General features: G+C 45.6%; 2 protein-coding genes across 5 annotated transcripts; both read right to left on the minus strand.

The window, feature by feature from the left end:
* Nucleotides 1–1,522: 1,522 nt before the first annotated feature.
* Nucleotides 1,523–8,180, minus strand: RNF135 (ring finger protein 135). Its single transcript, XM_086762097.1, has 6 exons — nucleotides 7,634–8,180; nucleotides 6,706–6,792; nucleotides 5,964–6,155; nucleotides 4,544–4,703; nucleotides 3,154–3,255; nucleotides 1,523–2,277 (listed from the first exon to the last, which is right to left on the minus strand). The coding sequence occupies exons 1-6, from the start codon at nucleotides 7,979–7,981 to the stop codon at nucleotides 1,742–1,744; spliced, it is 1,425 nt and encodes a 474-aa protein (XP_086618223.1). The 5' UTR covers nucleotides 7,982–8,180; the 3' UTR covers nucleotides 1,523–1,741.
* A 1,357-nt stretch (nucleotides 8,181–9,537) lies between these two features.
* On the minus strand, nucleotides 9,538–17,231 carry ADAP2 (ArfGAP with dual PH domains 2). Of its 4 annotated transcripts, none has more exons than XM_086762099.1 (10): nucleotides 17,021–17,231; nucleotides 15,717–15,847; nucleotides 14,936–15,027; nucleotides 14,716–14,801; nucleotides 14,270–14,379; nucleotides 13,454–13,600; nucleotides 12,670–12,750; nucleotides 12,217–12,279; nucleotides 10,858–10,935; nucleotides 9,538–10,532 (listed from the first exon to the last, which is right to left on the minus strand). In XM_086762099.1, exons 1-10 carry the CDS (start codon nucleotides 17,106–17,108, stop codon nucleotides 10,314–10,316), a joined length of 1,095 nt encoding a protein of 364 aa, XP_086618225.1. In that variant the 5' UTR covers nucleotides 17,109–17,231; the 3' UTR covers nucleotides 9,538–10,313. The 4 variants fall into 4 exon arrangements, with proteins under 4 accessions (XP_086618225.1, XP_086618224.1, XP_086618226.1 ...); XM_086762098.1 differs by having other exon boundaries at nucleotides 12,670–12,753; nucleotides 17,021–17,230; XM_086762100.1 differs by lacking the exon at nucleotides 10,858–10,935 and having other exon boundaries at nucleotides 12,670–12,753.
* Between the last annotated feature and the right edge of the window lie 885 nt (nucleotides 17,232–18,116).

The raw sequence follows: 18,116 nt of genomic DNA on the forward strand, positions 1-18,116 counted from the left end.
GGCGCCAGGCGCGCCTGCGTGCGGCTGCGCGGGGCGCGCAAGGCCGCGCGCCGCCCTGAGGCGATTTGGGCGGGCGCCCCTCAGAGCCCGGCCGGGAAATAGAGCGGGGAGCGGGCTGGAGAGGGGGAGATTTGCTCTGGGCTTCCAAGAGACCGTGGCTGAGGTCTCTGCCACGAAGGAGCCGCGATGCAGATGTCCTGTACCGGACTGAAACGGGGCTGGCTGCAGGGGCGCGCGGCCCAGCGAGTGCGTCCGAGGCGCAGGGACACATCAGCAGAGATGCAGTGCACTCCCTTTCAAATTGTGTGGTAATTTATGATCCAGACCATAACAAACTGCTGCTCCTGGGCAGCGCAGCACAACTTCCATGTGGAAAATCAGTGGTGCCCAGCGAGTTCATCGTGCTGCCGCTGCTCTTTTTCCCGATGGACCGGGAAAGGACACCTCGCTCCTAACCAGGCCGCAGCAGCAGCTGTGCGTTACACTGTTGGCAACACTGGGAGAGAGCTACCCCCTGCTCCTGTAGAAGCTGACAGACGCACCTCTGAGATCTTAAAAACGTGCATTTAGTCCAGAGTGGTCAGTGACAGCGAAGCAGAGCAACGTTGAAGATTACCACCACTTCTGTCAATGACTTCAAAAGCCACGAAGCTCCATTTGGCTAAATGAACTAGTTGAATCCTGCATGCTTTATTCACATTAAATTTCTCTTTTTTTTTTGTGTCCATTCTGGAACACCACTGTCATCCTGAAAAAGCTTTTGCTTCTTGGGAACTGTGTTTTCAGTTTGCCTGCATGAAGCAGTCGTCCTCTCAGAAATTCAGCTGCCGGTAGCTTTTCCAGGATCTCAGCTCTGGCCCCTTCAACCCGCAGAGGCAACAGAGACCCAGCTACAGCCAGAAAGATACAATATGCAAGAGCAGAAACATTGCCTGTACGCTGGCAAGGAAACTCACAGAACCACTTGTTTCCTCAGGCTTTCTGGCAAGAAAAGATGGTCCTTTCCATGACGCAGTCCTGTTTGCTGGCTCTTAAAAAGAGCAATAAAGTGACTGCATGATTTATTAGCTGGTACAAGCACCTTTTAAAACATCTGCTTCCAAAACCATTCCCATGGTCACATTACAACCAGGACTGACAATGCTTTAGTCTGGGCAAGACTAAAACAAGATAAGGTACCAGCGAGATAGGATGTTCTTCTGGGAGATCTCCCTCAAGTGTCAGGTCCTCAAATACAAAGCTTATTTCCTGTAGTTTAGTACTTAGATATTTTAATGCATGAGATCAGTAACAGTCTTGCCCTCTGAGCATTCCTTACTCAATCAGATCTTTCCAAATAAAGCTCACTTAATAGAATGAAACGGCATAATCTGTTCACATATAATTTTTTTTATCAATGTAGGAAAATGAGGCCCATGGAAAGGGCTTATCCCCAATCTCAGAGCTTCTTTGGTGCATTCCTTCTTAGGAATATCCCGGGATGATCTGAAGCTGCTTAAGAAATCCACTTCACTCCCACAGGGACAGTTACCACCTACAGCATACGCTGGAATTGCTTTAATTAAGTTTGGCTACATCAGAGCACAGCATGAAGAAAAGCAGAGCAGACAAAGTATCAGCTGCTGATTTCCAGAAAAGCCTGGGTGGCAATACGCTCCTTGGTAAATTGTTGTGCTAAACACTGAAGTTTGTATGGAAGCTCTGCAGTCACAGCCAAAATAGTCACTTTTCTGAACAGGCATTACCTCCTGTTTGTGTGACTTATAGTTAAAGATCCATTTCTTTCTAGGCTATATAGCCAGAAAGCAGGGTAAAGAGGATTTGAGGTATTGATTTCAAAAGTATGCAAAAGCATTTCTTTGTCATTGATGGAGTAAAATGACACCATCTTCTTTTCTAGCTCCAGGAAAACTCCAACCCTCAATGGTTTATCCTTGTGCAATAATGTTTCTTGATCTCTGTGCCACGCTGACAGCTGCTTTTTTGGACCTAGCCATTCTACACACCAGGAATGCTCTGTTCTTCCTAATTTGTCCCTTTTACCAATCATTTCATGAGCAACTCCAACAGCCCATCCATCGCTGTCCTTGGTAATTACTTCCCAGTAGTGGCACCCAGTAGAGAAGCTCTGGGAACACATTACTTGGCTGATGCAGAATCTGTTGGGTGCTGGTTCATAATTGGTCGAGTAGCTGGAAACCATTACTTTCCTGTTCTGGGCTGTGATTGCTAAGCGCTCGTATACTCTTTTGAGATCAAAAGTCACATCATCTGCCCCTAGAAGAGAGAAAGGAAAATATTCTCACCTGCAGGCAATGAGAAGGCAGATCACCTCAGTATTTAGCCATCCTAAATAACAGTGGATGTACATGCCTACTCAAGAACAGAAATGAAAACCAATGATCATACAATAAACCTTAATCAAAGTTCAACCTGCAAATCAGTAAGAATGCTCAACCAAACACTAACAGCTGTATCCTGAGCCCAGTGCATGCTGAAACACTTAACAGCCACAGATGAGTAAACATGAATGACAGACTCATGCACTCCAGTGGGAAGGTGAAGGTAATTGGCACCCTACACGATGGATCTTATTCCTAACCACAACCTTATTAAAAAATTAACCTTTTGCCAATAATAAATGGGATGATTACCTTAATAAAACTTACATAGTCATCTGTTCACTGGGACATGTTCTTGCATACCTTGGCAGCAAAAGCATTTCGTTTGTGTTTTAAGCTACAGCTGTAGTAGTGTGTGTTGACTGTAAAAATATTTCTGTAAAAACGATGGCGAATTCAGACAACAAATGGAGTCGTGACGGCTTAACACGGTAACGATCAGTAAGGTGCAGCAACTGCCCTGCCCGTGCACCAACTTGGACTCTGCGGCCAGCACAAGCCACAACACAGCTTATATACCTCCATGAAAAAGGTTTCTTATCCTTTGTATCTTGCACACGCAGTCAGGTATAGTATTGCATTATGCTGCAGCAACTGATTAATTCATGGTAACGTTATTGTGTTTCTGTGCTTCAGGTAAACAGCCAGACCTCCTGCTGATGTTTGTAAGTACAGTTTACTTCAGCAAATCCACAGTCTCATAGTCACTTGAACATTGTCATTGAAGAGTCATGTTGGCTTGCATACTTACACTGAGAAAACTGGCTTGAAATAATTGGCTCTGGATTTTTAGCTGCAGACTCTGGAGATAATGAGCAGACATTTGTCTCCTGATGTGGGTCTGGAGGTTGCACTAAATATGAAAAAAATAAAGCGTTAAGGCACTCTTCAAAATGTAAATAGGAAGTATTTATGCTTCTAAAGGAAAATATACATAAAATAAACCTAGCTAGTGGTTAAAGTACAAAACAAGTAGTTATTTTTTTGATTGTTTAAATTATCAAAGGATGTGTAGACAAACATTTTTATCAAAAAAAGTGTATGCTGTTGCCCTAAGTGTGGTCAGAATGGAGCAGTCAGAAAAGTTGGATGGGTAAAGCAGTTGGATCTTTCTACGCAGATAAACCAGTTTCTGTCATAAAAGTGTTTACGATGGTGGTCTTTTTTTTTCTGAGTATCGTGTGTTTCTTCTGTTACTTGCACACACATTTCATAAGCACAAAGTAATTTTTTATTGTACTTGCTGACCAAAAATCCTGACATTTAGCTCTGCAGCTATAAGGGCTGTTTCTAATTTTCTAGGGCATTGTAGTACATATTTACAAGACTCATTTGCAGACACTTTCTGGCATAGTTAGGTAATACATTGCCTTCATCATGAAAGCCGTCCTTAAGAGTTCCTGCCCCACACCTCTGCCCACTGATTCCTTGGTTTTGCTAGTAAAAATGATTGTGGAGCAAAGCTGCAAACTCAGTTGCTGAAATGATCAAGAAAAACCCTGAAGTAAAAATATAATTAAGTATCTGGGGTTTCTGAGAACCGGTGCAGGTAGTATTGGGAAGAGTGGGAAGGGGAGGATTGCCCCTCAGTGCCAGTGGGGTTTTAAGTCAGTCTTAAATTGCTCTCAAAAACACTCAGTAGTCTTTCTACAGCAGACAGATGGTGCTGGGAGGAGAAGTCCATAGCAAAGGCCATCCCAGATCTAAAGTTTTGCTTAAATAAAGCTTTTGGTGGGAGGGAATTTTATGTCTGCTCTTAGCAAAGACTTTCCTCTTACGTTATTCTGTATTTAGAAAAAAAAAATCTTTAAATGGATTATGTGTTATTCTTCATTCCTGATCTGCATGTCAGTCAGTTCTTTTATTTTGGGCTCCCATGAAAGAAGTATAAAGTAATCATGCTGTCTCCAAAACACACAGGCACACCTGTCTTGTCTGAAGTTTTTGTTTTCCAAAGTTACAGACCTACCTGTTTGTAAGAATGGTTCTTTCACACAAATCTTTACTGTGGGGTCAAAATAGTGTCAAATTACAGCAGCCCAACCCCGCCACGCAAGGGACTGAGTTGAGGGGAGTCACATGCAGGACCCTGCTAGATCCACTCCCTCTAAAAATGAGATTTCAAAATAAGGAAAACTCACCTGTTGGGAACTTCTGAGCATATTTCTCCAAAAGTAAAATTTCCAACTTTCTTTTAAGATCTTCTACAGCACTTTTGACAACATTAAGCTTCTGATCAAGTGCAATTTTATTCACTGTTGAAAGTAAGTCTTTGTACCTATGTCTCTCAGGTAAGTAACTCTAATAACAGAAAAGAATCAAGGAGAAAATGTAAATAATAGCAGTTATTTTGCCTACCATATCAGATTATATTATAAAGCCAGAGTGGAAAAACAGCAGTGATCTCTCCAAACTCTTATCCTTTTATTGAGAGCTTCCTTTATAGGATAGTTATCTGGGAGAGACAACTTGAAATCTTACAGAAAATATGAAAGAATAGTTTATTTGTAATAAAAAATAAAACACTTTGTTTTCTGCAAGAAAACTAAGAATGGAACTGATTTTTCTTTTATATGTGTGTATATATATAAACCAATTTCTTTAAATATACATATGTATACATAAACTTTCTCTTTTTAAACTTTCTTCTTGTTCTAGAACCCAAACCAAAAGTTTTAAAATGCTTTAGTAAAATGTAGCATAAAACACCCACAAACGGCTAAGCCTCATTTGCCTAAATTTAGCAATTGTGGAAATCTACATCTGAGGTTGTTCTCTTAGTCTGCCTTTATAGTCTGCGGAAAGCAACAGGCGTTTTGAAGGCTTGATTAACCTCATTTGCAGGTAGGTGTCTCAAATAGGCCAAATGACTCACGCTTTAAAAGTAGCCCCTTATTGCCTATAAGTGGGCTCTGGCTCTGATATAAATCCATAGTCACACGAGGTGAATTCCAGTGTAGGCCCCTGTGCCTTGGCCCTGGAAGTCCACTTCTGCCTCCTGGCACTGTCACACCCAGTGAGCACCACTCCAAATTCCTGCTAGCTAATTTGCATCATTGGAATTGTTGTTTTCAACATCAAAACAGGCTCTGCAGAATTTAAAGTGCTTTAACTGCCTCATCTGAGAGCCCTTGACATATTTTCCCCCGTACAGTTGTTAGAAAGCACTTAATCACTTTGTGAATTCTTTACTTTGCATACATAAGTGTATATACATGTTCTGGAAAATAAACAGATAGTAAATGATCTATCTTAACCTTAGATTTGATGCAGGACTGGATTTAAGCAACGCAGTCCCCACTTCACTCCAGCTGACCAATGCCCTTGGAACAAATCTAGTTCTGAATTGCACCCCCAGCCTATGTCTTTTCTGAGACTTTTTCCCTGTGAATTTCTAACCCCAAACTTTCCACAGTAACAGCAATGTCTGTGGATTAGTATCATTGTCTTAGTGAGAACAGTGCAGCAAGGACCTGAAAGTGCTCTGTACATGTTCAGCTATTCAAGACATTTAGCTTAAGAGTTTCTACTCATATTCTGCCACTTCATTTCATCACTTACCGTTTCAGCTTTCATGTCCATGAGGTTGTTTGCTTCAACACAGAGCTGGTGAATAGTCTCTTCAATTTTCTGTTGAGCTGCTTTTTGCTCCTGTTCAATGAACATCAGTGTGTTACGCCCCTGTCTTTCAACATACTCCTTCATGCAACAGAAATCTTCAATAATCTGGCTTTTGATCCGAGATGCATATTCCTGAAAGGCAGAAAACACAGAGTTCATTGTGTTGTTAGACAAGATACATGGAATACGAGAACCTACCGCCCCGTCTAACATTTTATTTGACTGACCCCTGCAGACCAGAAACAGCTACCTTTATTCAAAGGTATAAAATATATTTGATGCTATCCTGCATTACTTGCAATGAGATTTTGGACACGTTAAGGATCTTGACTATTTTATCACCAGCAGTCTTTACTTGACAACTTAGAAAGATCAATATTCCCTCTTTATGATTTACATTTTGCATCTAAGAGATCCAGAAACATTCAGGCTACTCCTGGGATAGGCAGAAAAAGGCAACAATGCACAACTCCAGTGGCTTTTGTGCCAGCCAAGATAGGAGTTAGTACAGCTGATGCCATAGTTCACTCTCATCAATAAAAACAAGAGTTGTGACAGCAAAATAAAGAAACAAAAAGGCAGATTCCTGCTCTGGGCTGGAAAGCTGCACTGGAGTCAATCATATGTCCAGGTGGCAGTGGAAACAGCAGCTAACTGCAGGTAATTAATGTACAATGTGTACCTTTGTTTCACTGAGATTTTTCCCCAAAAGGTGGATGGTCTCTACAGTCACTTCTAGTTGCTTGGAGATGTCCCATATCTCTTCCTCCTTTAAAGTGACACATTGGACCATTTATATAACTCTCAAAGAAAGCATGACTAGGTTAAACAGCAGGATAACAAAAATCCATATGTCACTGACGTTAACTAAGCACTGGACTGGTTGAGGAGGGGTCTAGAAGACACGATTAATTCTGAGTGGGAATAGTCACAATGAAGTCAACAAGCAACAGCCATCAATTACGTGTTCAAATAGAACTGTGAGCTTCAGCTCTTTGCTCGACTGCAGAGACTGAAGACGACTTTTTAGATACGGATCTGCTAAAATAATGAAGGTCAACAGATTTTTCTCATATCCTCCTCCTAAGTTTGGGAGCTATTTTAAGCAGAGATTTAGATAATGAAGCAGTCTTATTTTGTGCCATTCAGCTGGGCGGAGCTGTAGCACTGTATAACAATGTCATGTGTCCTTTCAGGCATCCCCAATGCTACGCAGGTGCAATAAATACCACCCAGCACAAAGAGGAGTCAGTTACTACTAGTGTACATCAGCCAAATACATACAGCTGTCAGTTCTTCTGATTCAGCTGTGCAGTCCCCAGTGTACCAACCCCACCAGTGAACCCCAAACACTGCTTTAGCTAAACCAGTCCGCTCAACATACACGATACTGGCGTGACAATACTCATCTTAGCACGGGAAACGCAAAGCATCCGGGAAGGGGGGGAAGCGAACACAAAGATAAAGTTAACTCCGTCCCCACGTTCATGACCCCGGTGAAGTATCTACAATCGCGGCCAGAGCTGTCCCGGGTCGGGGGGGGACAGTGGGGCGGGGAGCAGCCCCGGGCTGTCGGCGGGGGTGCCGCGGGGAGGAGCCGGGGGCCGTACCTTCTCCGCAGGTCGCCACCCCGCCGCGTTCCAGTGGCTGGAGGCTGCAGCTCCAGCGAGTGTGGGTTCATCCCGTGTCTCCCACTCTTCCTCCTGCACCTCCTGCGAGATTAAGCTGACCAGAGCGGCCAGCTCCCGGTTGGGCCGCAGGTCCTTCAGCTCGAAGCCTTCCCGGCAGAGCGGGCAGCCGGCGCGCTGCTTCCCCTTGCAGTACTCGCTGATGCAGGCCCGGCAGAAGCTGTGGCTGCAGCCCGTGATCCGCACGGGCTCCGTGAAGTACTGCAGGCAGCAGGAGCAGCTCAGGTCCACGGCGCGCAGCAGCCGCTCGAGTTCCACGGCGGCGGCCATGGCCCGGCCCGGCTCGGGGCGGAGCGGCCGGCCGAGTTTCGTTTCCCCCGGGCGCCTCCTCCCGCCGTGTTCCGGAGAGAGAGCCGGGAGGGGCAAAGGCGCGGAGCAGGAGGGCCCCGCTGTGCCGGTGGCTCCGGTAGAGGCCGCCGCGCTGCACCGGGCCGTGCGCCGCCGCTCAGCCCGCGCCCCGGGGCCCTGGGCGGGACCCCCAGTGCGGGACCCCCAGTGCCGGCCCGGCTCCTCCTCTGCTGGCGGCTCGGTCCGAAAAGTTGGGGGGAGATGGGACACTGAGAAATGAACGGTGACGCAGAGCTCTCCATGACCTGGCCTTGACTTTTACTGGCTCTCCAAAAAAAAGTTCCTGTTATCTGCAGGATTTCATTTTCAGAGGGAATTTCCCGGTTTTGTAACAAGCCCCACCAGAGCTGCTGACATGGCTGCTCTGCTGACCCATCCGGGAGAGCAAGCACCGCAGCGCCGTGGACTTGCAGAGCCCTGTCCCCTGTGAAGTTTGGGCCTCTGGGTGGACTGAACTCTTCTGGGGTCATCCTGGCTTACTCAGCTCATCTCAAAACAACCGTTCACGTAGGTCACACCAAAGAAAGACTGACATTATTCCTTGTACAAGTCAGAAGGTGCTTTGCTATCGATTTCAAGAGCTGCAGGATTCAGTTGTTAAAAAAGATTTGCTGAACCAGCGGGAGCTAGACTGAATCAGGTTGCATGGGGAGAGAGTGGGAAGACAGGGAAGTTTATAGGAGCCCATCAGCAAGCAAAACTGCTGCAGATTGCTCAGAGTTGGATGGTGATGAGCTGGCTGAAACAGGCAGAATGATGATCCAATTCAAACCATTCTTCTGCACTACTGTGGGGAGGGAAAAAAAAAAAAAAAAAAGAATTAATCTCTGTAATCCCTGCAAGTATTGGCAGTTCCTCATTTGTGCAGAAGAAAACTATTCCGGGTATTTCAGACTGGCTGGCAATTGTCAGCAAAAGGTGGAAGACTCACCAGAAACTTAGTCTGCAAGACTTCCTCTTGATTTGCAACCTAAGGACTAAGGCTATCTAAAATAAGAATTAAATATCTGAATGACTGGCTGCTTGGTAGAACCAAATCTCAGACTTGGTCTTGAGGCAAGAAAATACTCAATGCAAATCTTCACCAATTCCTGCACAGAATGGAGGTAAGTGGTACCTGATCAGGAGGCACTCACCCTCCAGCACTGGAAGTGTCATTGAGTGTCTTCAAGCAAGTCACTGAAGACAAAGAAGTCACTGAAGTAACTTTTAAAACTAGTTTCTGCCTTTCAATCCTCAGAGTAATCAAGCTCATTAAGCTTCATCTGGTTTTTAGGAGGTGAGACAGATCAGCATACGTTCATCCTATACTTATGATGTGTTTGCTGGAGCACTTTGTGGGGTTGCTTTGGAAAAAATTTGGTCTTCACATGTTGGATTTGCCACTCATTAAAAAGTCAAACAGTAGAGACTGTTGAAAGCAAGCAGCTAGAAGTATTTGTCATCAGAGTGATTCCATTACAGTATCTTCCAAAATTAAAACTTAACTTTTATTTTTTACTGTGCCAATAATGTAACACTGTAAAATACATTAAACCCACTCTGTTGAAAACAACCATGTCCCTGTCTGGACAGGAGCTGCAGGCAGGTGGAGCACAGCTGCCTGACTCTACTCCTCCCTGAGAAGGACATCCAGTGAGTCCAGCATGAATTGGCATCTCAGATCTATCCACCCTGCATCTTCCTATAGGAGATAATATCTTTGCCTCTCGTTCACCATCCCTATGTACTCATGCAACAGAAGCAGCTGATACACACACCTCTTCTGGATATATACCACTGGCTGGATTGTCAGGTGCACTCTTCAGGATGTACAGGAGTCCTTCTGACATGAAAGGCAAGGAAAAAAGGAGCTGATAGAACAGCATTTGCAGGAGTCCTCAAGGAAACGCATGCCAGCCCTTCTAGGGTCAGACTTTCTCCACTGGCTTTGGGGTTTTTTCCATAAGGCAACACTGGATGATTCATCCCATCAGGCTAGGAAGGCCTCCTCTGCTCAAAGCAGAGAAGGGTAGGGAGAGAGAAGGCAGTTCAAGCAAGGTTCTGCAGGGGCACAGATAATTTCTGAGTATCTGCACTCCCTCTTACTCATTCCTCTGTTGCCACTCTTCCTGTGCGTGTGGCTGTTCAAGGAAGAAGCCTTTTGCAGTAGAGTCACTGCAGGGTCTTGAGAACCATCCTTGCCAACAGGAGGCCATAGAGCAGTGCTGAACAGAGCCTAAGAAGTGCAGTCCACCGGAACTCAGTGCTAGTCTTAACCAGTCAAAGGCTGGGCAATGACTCCATTTAAGGCGTCTATCCACTCCCTCTGCTCCCTGTCGTTCTCACATATAAACACAAACTCTCTCATTGGTGTGACCACAGTGATCGCTGGTTTCCTCTTCTTCACTCGGAGTCCCTGGGGCAAGCCAGCTCGTACTTCATATCCCTCATCCATGCTTCCAATAAAAACTTGGCCCTGCGCAAATGCATCCTGGAGAGAAGGAAGCAGAAGACAGCCATTAGCCAGTGGACAGCGCAGCTCCAGCAGACATTGTTCTATCCTCTGACATGGAGCAGGAACTGGGAACGTGTGAGGGGGACACCAATTTGGTGACAGGCAACAGGAAACACACCAGAGTTTTTTTATACTCATGGGGATTCTCAGAAGGAGGAAGTAGGGACCCAACCTAGAGACTGACTGACAAGAGAGATGAGCTCTTGAGACTGAGCCCGCTTTCAGTCTTGTGAAGCCAGTGGAAAAGCTGGATGAGAAGAGACCCTTCCTCCCCTCCCAGCTCAATGAACACTCTCCTTACCAGTGGATTTTTAAAGTACATCAGGTTCCTTTCTTGAGAATCCAGGCAGAACCAGCGCACCTTAAAGGCCTCCTTCTGCTGCAAGTAGATGGTAGAAGTTCTTTAAAGACCAAGTCCCAGAGGGGGGTTTGGCCTATTCAAGGCAGATCCATGGACTGCTTAAATGACTCAGAGCTTGAGTTCAGTTTCATTCATCCGTGAAGCTGGTAACGGGTGAGTCACTGCTGTGTGCAGCCCTCACCTCCCTTCTGCCTCTTGAGTGGGTCCACACTAGAGATCTGCATTCAGTGGCAATCCCTTGGGGAAGGCAAGGAAGTTTGGCTCTACCAGTGCTCAAATTACCAAGATTACAAAAGTTGCAGCAAATGAATTAATTGAAAGCACTGCAAAGTATGATGCCTGGGCCAGTGGCGATAATGAGGAGAGAGTGCAATCAGCTTCAGCATTTTGGTTTTGGGGGTTGTCCCTAGCATTGTCGGATGCACAATCGTAGGGACAAATGATTTTTTAAAAGTGCTAATTCCAGCAACCACACTCATCCGACCATTCCCTGAGCTATTCACTGTTCTGTGCTGAACGGTCCTCTTCTAGGACTCACTTCAGTTTGAGCAGAATTTAGGCCTTAGGAGAAAAACACACAATCTTCCATGGTTGTAGCTGTGAGTATTCTCTGTGCAAGTACCTGCAGGAAGATGTATTGAGAGACTAACACTGAACTGGGCCAAAACCCCAGCATACTCAATACCAACATTTCACCACTGAACTTTATAATGGGACTTTGGCTCATGCTTCGCTCAGAGGAGAGCGAGGCAAAAGTGGCAATGTTCAAACAAGACCTCAGATCTTTATCTCCTCCTTCAGCAGAGCCTAAAATCTCCCTCTCGTGTTCCAAGAAGTAGTGGCCCAAATACTTTCCTGCAAAAAGTTAAACCAAACCATAGCTTCACTGTGCAGAATTTCCTCAATCACACTTTGCTGCTGTAAGCAGATGTGACTTATGTGCTACTGACTTGAAGAGAAACAAGGAAGTAGGGGAGTCAGCATGTGATGTTCTCTTCTAGCAGGAGCTGCAGTTCTAGAGCTGCAGTTAGGAGATACAGAAATACATTTAGTTTTGCATAACAGGACTTTCCACACCCATTGCCAGCCATTCTGCTTACTCTTCAAGGAGGATTCTTCTTCTCAGACTTATTCTCCACACAAAATAAAACATGATCATCCCAAAGAACATGACAGGCTTGAGTATAATGTCTTTTATCGTCCCAGGAAGTATACAGTCTAATAAATAAACATAATAGAATTATCAAATACTCTCCATCTAGAACAATTCTGTATGTGTACTGCCAAGGATGCACTTACTTTTGGTCCTGTTTTCTCCATATATCCTTCTTTGACATAATTTCTTGTGATCCTGGGTATGAGCTACGAGAACACAAACATACAGAAAAAAAGTCTGTCTCATTCAGGCTTGCTTTTCTGTTCTGTTCCTGTTAAAGCTAATCAACATCAATTTTGGCTTTTGGGGTCCGGGGCTTTTTTTGGCTGCTCAGTAAAGAGAAGTCTGAAATAAGAAGTAACATAAGATTTTTGAAAGATTACAAGTTACAAGGACCACATGGAGACTTCTAAGCCTTAAGTGTTGACTACGTTTTTGCATGTTACCCAATGTGGCCTTTCCTTCTATCTCTCTGTCCATTCCCAAGACCCACATGCTGCTGTTTGAGCACCTGACTCTGGCAGAAGAAGTCAGAAAATGTTTTCCCGTGCTATGTTTGCACAGACTGCTTCAAGCTCTTCAAGTTCAGTTCTCACCTCAGGCTCTGGAACAGCTGGGAAGGTTGTTCTGAGATAATGGTAACGTGCTGCCCGAATAGCATTGAACCAGTCAACAATCTCCTAGGGAAAACAGTGAATACAAACATAAAGACAAAAATAACAAGAATGAGTAAGAGTGCTGCCTCTCCAAAATCTCTTTCTCCTTCCTTGTGACCTATTTGCAAAGATGTACTTTCCTCCCCAAGGGGCAGAGAGAGTCAGTGACTTGTCCCAGACACCTGAAAAACGCTGAGCCTCCAAAATAATTTAAAAATTCCCCTACAGGGAGGTCCCAGACATTCTCAGCATGAACAGTCACCCAAGTCTGTGGACACAGGCTTTTTCAGTTGATTCAGTTATGGATTGTTTAAAAACTTTTGTACCTGGGAAGACATGAGAACTATGACAAGGGAAGAAAGAGAAATCTAACAAAACCTGTAGACATACTTCTTTAAAATATCATTGTTTTCTTGGAAATAATGCAGAACAGTAATATTTCATGAATGTCAAGAAGGCTTCAAAGAATATAACCGCAGAATTGTATAAAGCCATTAGGCAGTTACCTTACAGAGATTCACATACGTGCCCTACTGAGGCCTTAAGACTATTCAGGGTGTGAAGCTGAATACATGCCCCAGAAAAACAGGAACAACTTTCTATATTCTACAAGTCATAGCAACTTCAAATAAAATCACATTCTGCTGAAATATGGTATTTCTTCCAAAAATACAGATCCAACATCTAAGAATCTTGCTTATACCAAAATCTCTGTGGTATTCACCTTTCCACTTTCATGATAGACAAAAAGGTTCCTTGTTTGACCACCTGTGTTGTATGTGATCTGCAGCCCATGAGCGTGTTGGATTTTCTCTGTCTGGAACATTGCATTCAGATTCTCAATGCTGATAATGGCTTTTGGACCTCTGGACTGTGAAATGAAAAGCATCACTGTATTAAAGTGCTCTCAGGGAAAGTAACAGAGGACACATTAGCTGTATGAGAACTAGATCCCTACTGAAGAGAAAGCAGGCATCCTAAAATATCTGAATACTGGATATACCTGAAATATAAAGCCTTAATTACATGCTACATAAAATCACAAAGAGTGACTCCCTTTCCTTGACAAATGCTGGATCACTGAGATGGATGTGTCTCAATTGCAAGGCATGGGTTCTATCTCCAGCCTCGTGGTTGAAGAACAATTAGCTACACTCTCCCACAGAAAGGAGACATGTTGACCAAGATGCCACAGCAGTTGATGAGAGAATATTTTGGTAATATAAGAGGTAAAAACTCCTAACAGATCTCTTCTTCATCTTGCTGTTCAAGTGCCAGTATCCATTTCCTTTGTCCACTAAGCAAAAGGAGGCTGCAGGATTAAGATAAGGAATGAGGAAAAGGGCTAAATCCAAAAGAGCAATTGCCTAAGATACCACATATGTTAATGGGGAAACATCTGGGCTGCTCCAAACACAGGCTGGCCTGGCTGCAAAACTGGAGACAAAGCTATTTATGCTGTTTTTTTTCTGATGAAGAGCAGGGTTTGAGGATGGATGTTGACCAGCTACCTACAGCCAACTCTGGCTGAGGAACTCACTTCTTTGGTATAGTACTTCATCACCCCTTCCCTTGCTGATAGGAGAAATCGCCTCTTCTGGAACTGTCTGCTTTCCCGCCCACGTTTCCAGAGGAATCCTTCACGGCTCCCTACAGATTGGACCAAGATAAGTGTCAGAGAACAGCAGCACAATAGCAGGACTGTTTATCTGAATGGTGATGTGGCAAAGAGTTTCAAGTCTTTTTTCCATCTGAGAATTTTCACCTCAAATGAAAAAATCAGTGGAAAACTAGTGAGTACACCCTTGCTCTTGTCTAGGTGCCTTTTCTTAGAAGCTTCTTCTCAAAGTTAGACTTAAAGCAAGGCCTGCACATCAAACAGTTCAAATATAACAACCCACTTTAAAGATCTTCAAAGCTGCAAACAGAACACTGTGCTGTTGGCCTTAAGGCTAACACCTTTTCCCTGACAATCCTAACTTTTACCTGCAGAACAAGGATCTTGGCAGACTTGGGTGGCAACAAATTCCTCACGCTCATATTTAGCTCTAATCCATTGCTCTCTTAAAACCCTGAAAGAGGAAAACATGGATAAAGCTGATCTGCCTCTTCTCTATTTTCACCAACCAACCAACAAGACCTGTAGAGGGAAGCAGTAGTTCAACGGCTGTAAAGGTCTGTAGCAGTGAATACAGCATCAACTTACAAGCAATCGCAGGACTGGGGGATGTAATAGTAGGGAGGGACTTTCGCCTCATATTTAGCTTTGGCACAGAGATTCCCATGCTTCTTCATAAACTGAAATACAAAAAAAGTTACAGCTAGGTGTGCAACTAGAAAATCAATACCATGTCATGAACATAAATTGAAAATTGAATCAAAGGGAGCACAGCACAATCTTGCCATAACTCTCAGTGCATCTCTACTGATGTTTATAAATTCCCTTTAGCATTGTAGCTTGCACTTTTTAGGTGGCTGAGCCTTTTTCAGTATTTACAGTTCTGAACCAGATGGGAAGGAACACAAGATTGTAGCTGTTGATTAAAAGAACAAAAGAAAATTAGGAGAAAAATTATTTGTTTATGATTTCCCTGTACCTTCATCTCCTCCTAGACATTAACTGTGATTATGTTATTAACTCAATTAAATTGAAAGATGAGAGGCTGAATCAATATTTTAGAAGGGTATGTTGATGACCGAATAGAACACACTATCTGGAAATATCTGTGGGCTTCTGAACCAAAGTGAGGAGTTACTGTATACTGTATAAAAAAAATACACTGCAGGCTGTTAGAAACACGGTCACTTATCTATGCAATTTGATTGAGTAGGTCATAAAAAACCCCCTAACGTTACCCATGGAGTTAACTTGGCTCGGAGTGGCTTTGTTCCTCTGTCCATGGTGGATGACACAGGAATTACGAGGCAGAGGAGGTTATGATGAAATGTGGAGAAAAGTAAGCGAATTACTGCTTTTTCCTCTGTACCTCTATAAGATCGTTCTCCCAGAAGTCAAGCCGAAGGGATTTGACCCTGCTGATTTGAGGAAGATTGCGATGGATTCCAGAACAATTCAAGCAAATGAATATTCCAAGTTTGTAAGAAGCCCACTCTGGATCTAGACACAAACACAAAGAATGAACTAATAGATGGGGAAAGGCACAGCCATTGGCAAGGGAAAAAAAAAGCACGTCTGGTGCACAGCCCAGGCTTCACACATAATACATCAAATCCCACCCCATCATTTACGGCTGTCACTTCACTGTGTTCAGAGGAACAGCACCTGCTTTCCCCAGTGAAGAATGAAGCCCCTGCATTCGAAGGCTCTTTCACCGACTATTTGTTTAAAAATTAATGTGACTGTACAGGGAGCTGAGTGGTGATGTAAAAACTCAGCTAATTATTAGTTCTGCATGGAAAGCTGCTGTTGCTGAATTAACAAAGGAAGGATGTTGCGGACAGTGGGCACTGCTGAGCATACAACGGAGTACAACCACCCAGAGCCAGGACTCGAGTGTCCGCTGCCCACGAAAGCTCTGCTCTTGCCTGCTGCTGCATCCCCTGGAGCAGCCTCGATGGGTCGATGCTTAGAGGGGCTCTGAGTGCTCTAGCAAGATCGTTTCCTTGGACCGCCACTTTCACCGTACCACCCTCCGCTTCTCCCTTATCACATCAAACAGAAGCTACTTGTTGTCTTCTTCCAGCTGCTGTAGTCAGTAACGGCCGGGCACCACCACTGGGTTCGGTGAGGGTGACTCCCAGCTCAGACGAGCACAGGGTGCCAGCCCGGTGTGCGCTTTCCAGCAGACTCTTTGGTGCCTTTCTCCACGCCAACGCCAGTGCAGAGACGTTCCCCCCAGAGCTGGAAAACCACCCCACGCCCTCTCCTCCTCCGGCCCTATGCACTGTCTACAAATAACTCCGGGGAAGCTGCCGGTGCGCTGAGACCACTTCCTATCCCCCGCTGTCCTCCCCTCGCCCCGTGGGGCTCCCCGCCGCCGCTCCGGGCCCTGTCCGGCCGAGGGCAGCCCCGCAGGGCCCACCTGAACGGCTGCCCGCCCCGGGAACCACCTGTTCCCGCCTCCTGCCTCTGCGGCACATCAAGAGAAGGGTGACGACGGGCCCCGCTTTTCGGGAACTGAGCGAAACACAGATCGGCACGCCGGGAGGCTGACTGGACCTAGCCAGCCCCTCACTCATCCCCAGTCTCCCGTGAGAAGCCCGCCGGGTGAGGCCAGGGGAGGGGCGAGGGGAGCGGGGCTGGGCGCGCCGCCGGTCGGAGCCCCCTTACCTGGCTCCCCGCAGTCGGCGCAGCGGCCGTTCCCCGCGGCTCTCTGCAGCTCCAGCAGCAGCGTCTTGTTGCGGTCGCGGTCCATCATCGCCGCTCGGAGCTCTGCGGGAGGCTCGGCCTCAGGAGCAAAATGAGGAACTGGAGCGCGGCCCCGGCGCCGCGGGGCGCCCCGTCCCCTCCCGCGCCCCCTGCGCTGCCGCCCCTCAGGCCGCCTCCTGGCGGCGGCTCCCCTGGGCCGGCGGCGGCCCCGGCTTCGCGCCAAGGCCCGCGGCGGCGGCGGGCGGGGCCAGCGCGGTGAGAGCCCGCCCACCCGTGCCCGCGGCGCCGCGGGGGGAGCCGGCCGGTAACGGCCGGGAACAATCCTCGTCCTTTCTTTGCGCAGCACTGAATCCAGCGAGGACGGGCCTCCCCCAGCGAGCCAGGAGTTTCTGCTCTGAAAATTCCTTACTAAGGGTCCTGTTTGCAGGGAGAGGGCTCATTCCCCCGCCTACAGCGTTGCCTCAACTCCACCTCAGGCTCGTCTCTGAAAAAATAATTTCAAAAAGCCTGCTACGTAACAGAACGGCAGCCGTTCAGCTGACACTGATACCCCAAGACAGCAGCTGAGTTACGCTCTGCTCAGCGGAGCTCTGCCACCCCGCAGCTGCTCGGCGCAGTGTCCGAGGAGCTGTGCAACACCGAAGGGTTGCAAGGAAAAAAACCTGTCAGTATCACTAAAAATGGGGGAAAGGGAGCATTTCAGGATTTGCAAATCCTAATGAAAATGTCCCTCTTGCAAGATAAAGCCAATGTCAAAAAGTCTGTGACTTAATACTCAGTTTATCTAAGGAAAAAAAAAAGAGAAAACCTTAAGATGAAGGAAAGATTTTCAAGGTTAATTAAATCAGAACTAGATTAAGAGGTATTCAAATATTTTTCAGGTTAAACTTAATTTGCATAGTTAACTTGCATCACTATAGTGTACCATAACATGCCATTCTTTAGTAAATTTTATGTATAATCTTGTAAAAACACTGTAGTTACTTATTTTGCAGATGATTAAATACTATACTAGAGTTGTATTATCAGTTGAAATTTCTGACACATTTCTTCCATC

This window comes from Chlamydotis macqueenii, chromosome 18 (assembly GCF_036417535.1).
Source record: "Chlamydotis macqueenii isolate bChlMac1 chromosome 18, bChlMac1.mat, whole genome shotgun sequence".
NCBI lineage: Eukaryota > Metazoa > Chordata > Aves > Otidiformes > Otididae > Chlamydotis > Chlamydotis macqueenii.

Coding starts and splice junctions, on each gene's coding strand:
- ADAP2 (XM_086762098.1), bottom strand. CDS start 17,108: ATGATGGACCGCGACCGCAACAAGACGCTGCTGCTGGAGCTGCAGAGA. Junction 15,028..15,716: donor GGGAGAACGATCTTATAGAG/GTACAGAGGAAA, acceptor TTTGTATTTCAG/TTTATGAAGAAGCATGGGAA. Junction 12,754..13,453: donor TCTATCATGAAAGTGGAAAG/GTGAATACCACA, acceptor TGTTTTCCCTAG/GAGATTGTTGACTGGTTCAA.
- RNF135 (XM_086762097.1), bottom strand. CDS start 7,981: ATGGCCGCCGCCGTGGAACTCGAGCGGCTGCTGCGCGCCGTGGACCTG. Junction 6,156..6,705: donor AAAATCTCAGTGAAACAAAG/GTACACATTGTA, acceptor TCTGCCTTTCAG/GAATATGCATCTCGGATCAA. Junction 4,704..5,963: donor TGGACATGAAAGCTGAAACG/GTAAGTGATGAA, acceptor TTCTGTTATTAG/AGTTACTTACCTGAGAGACA.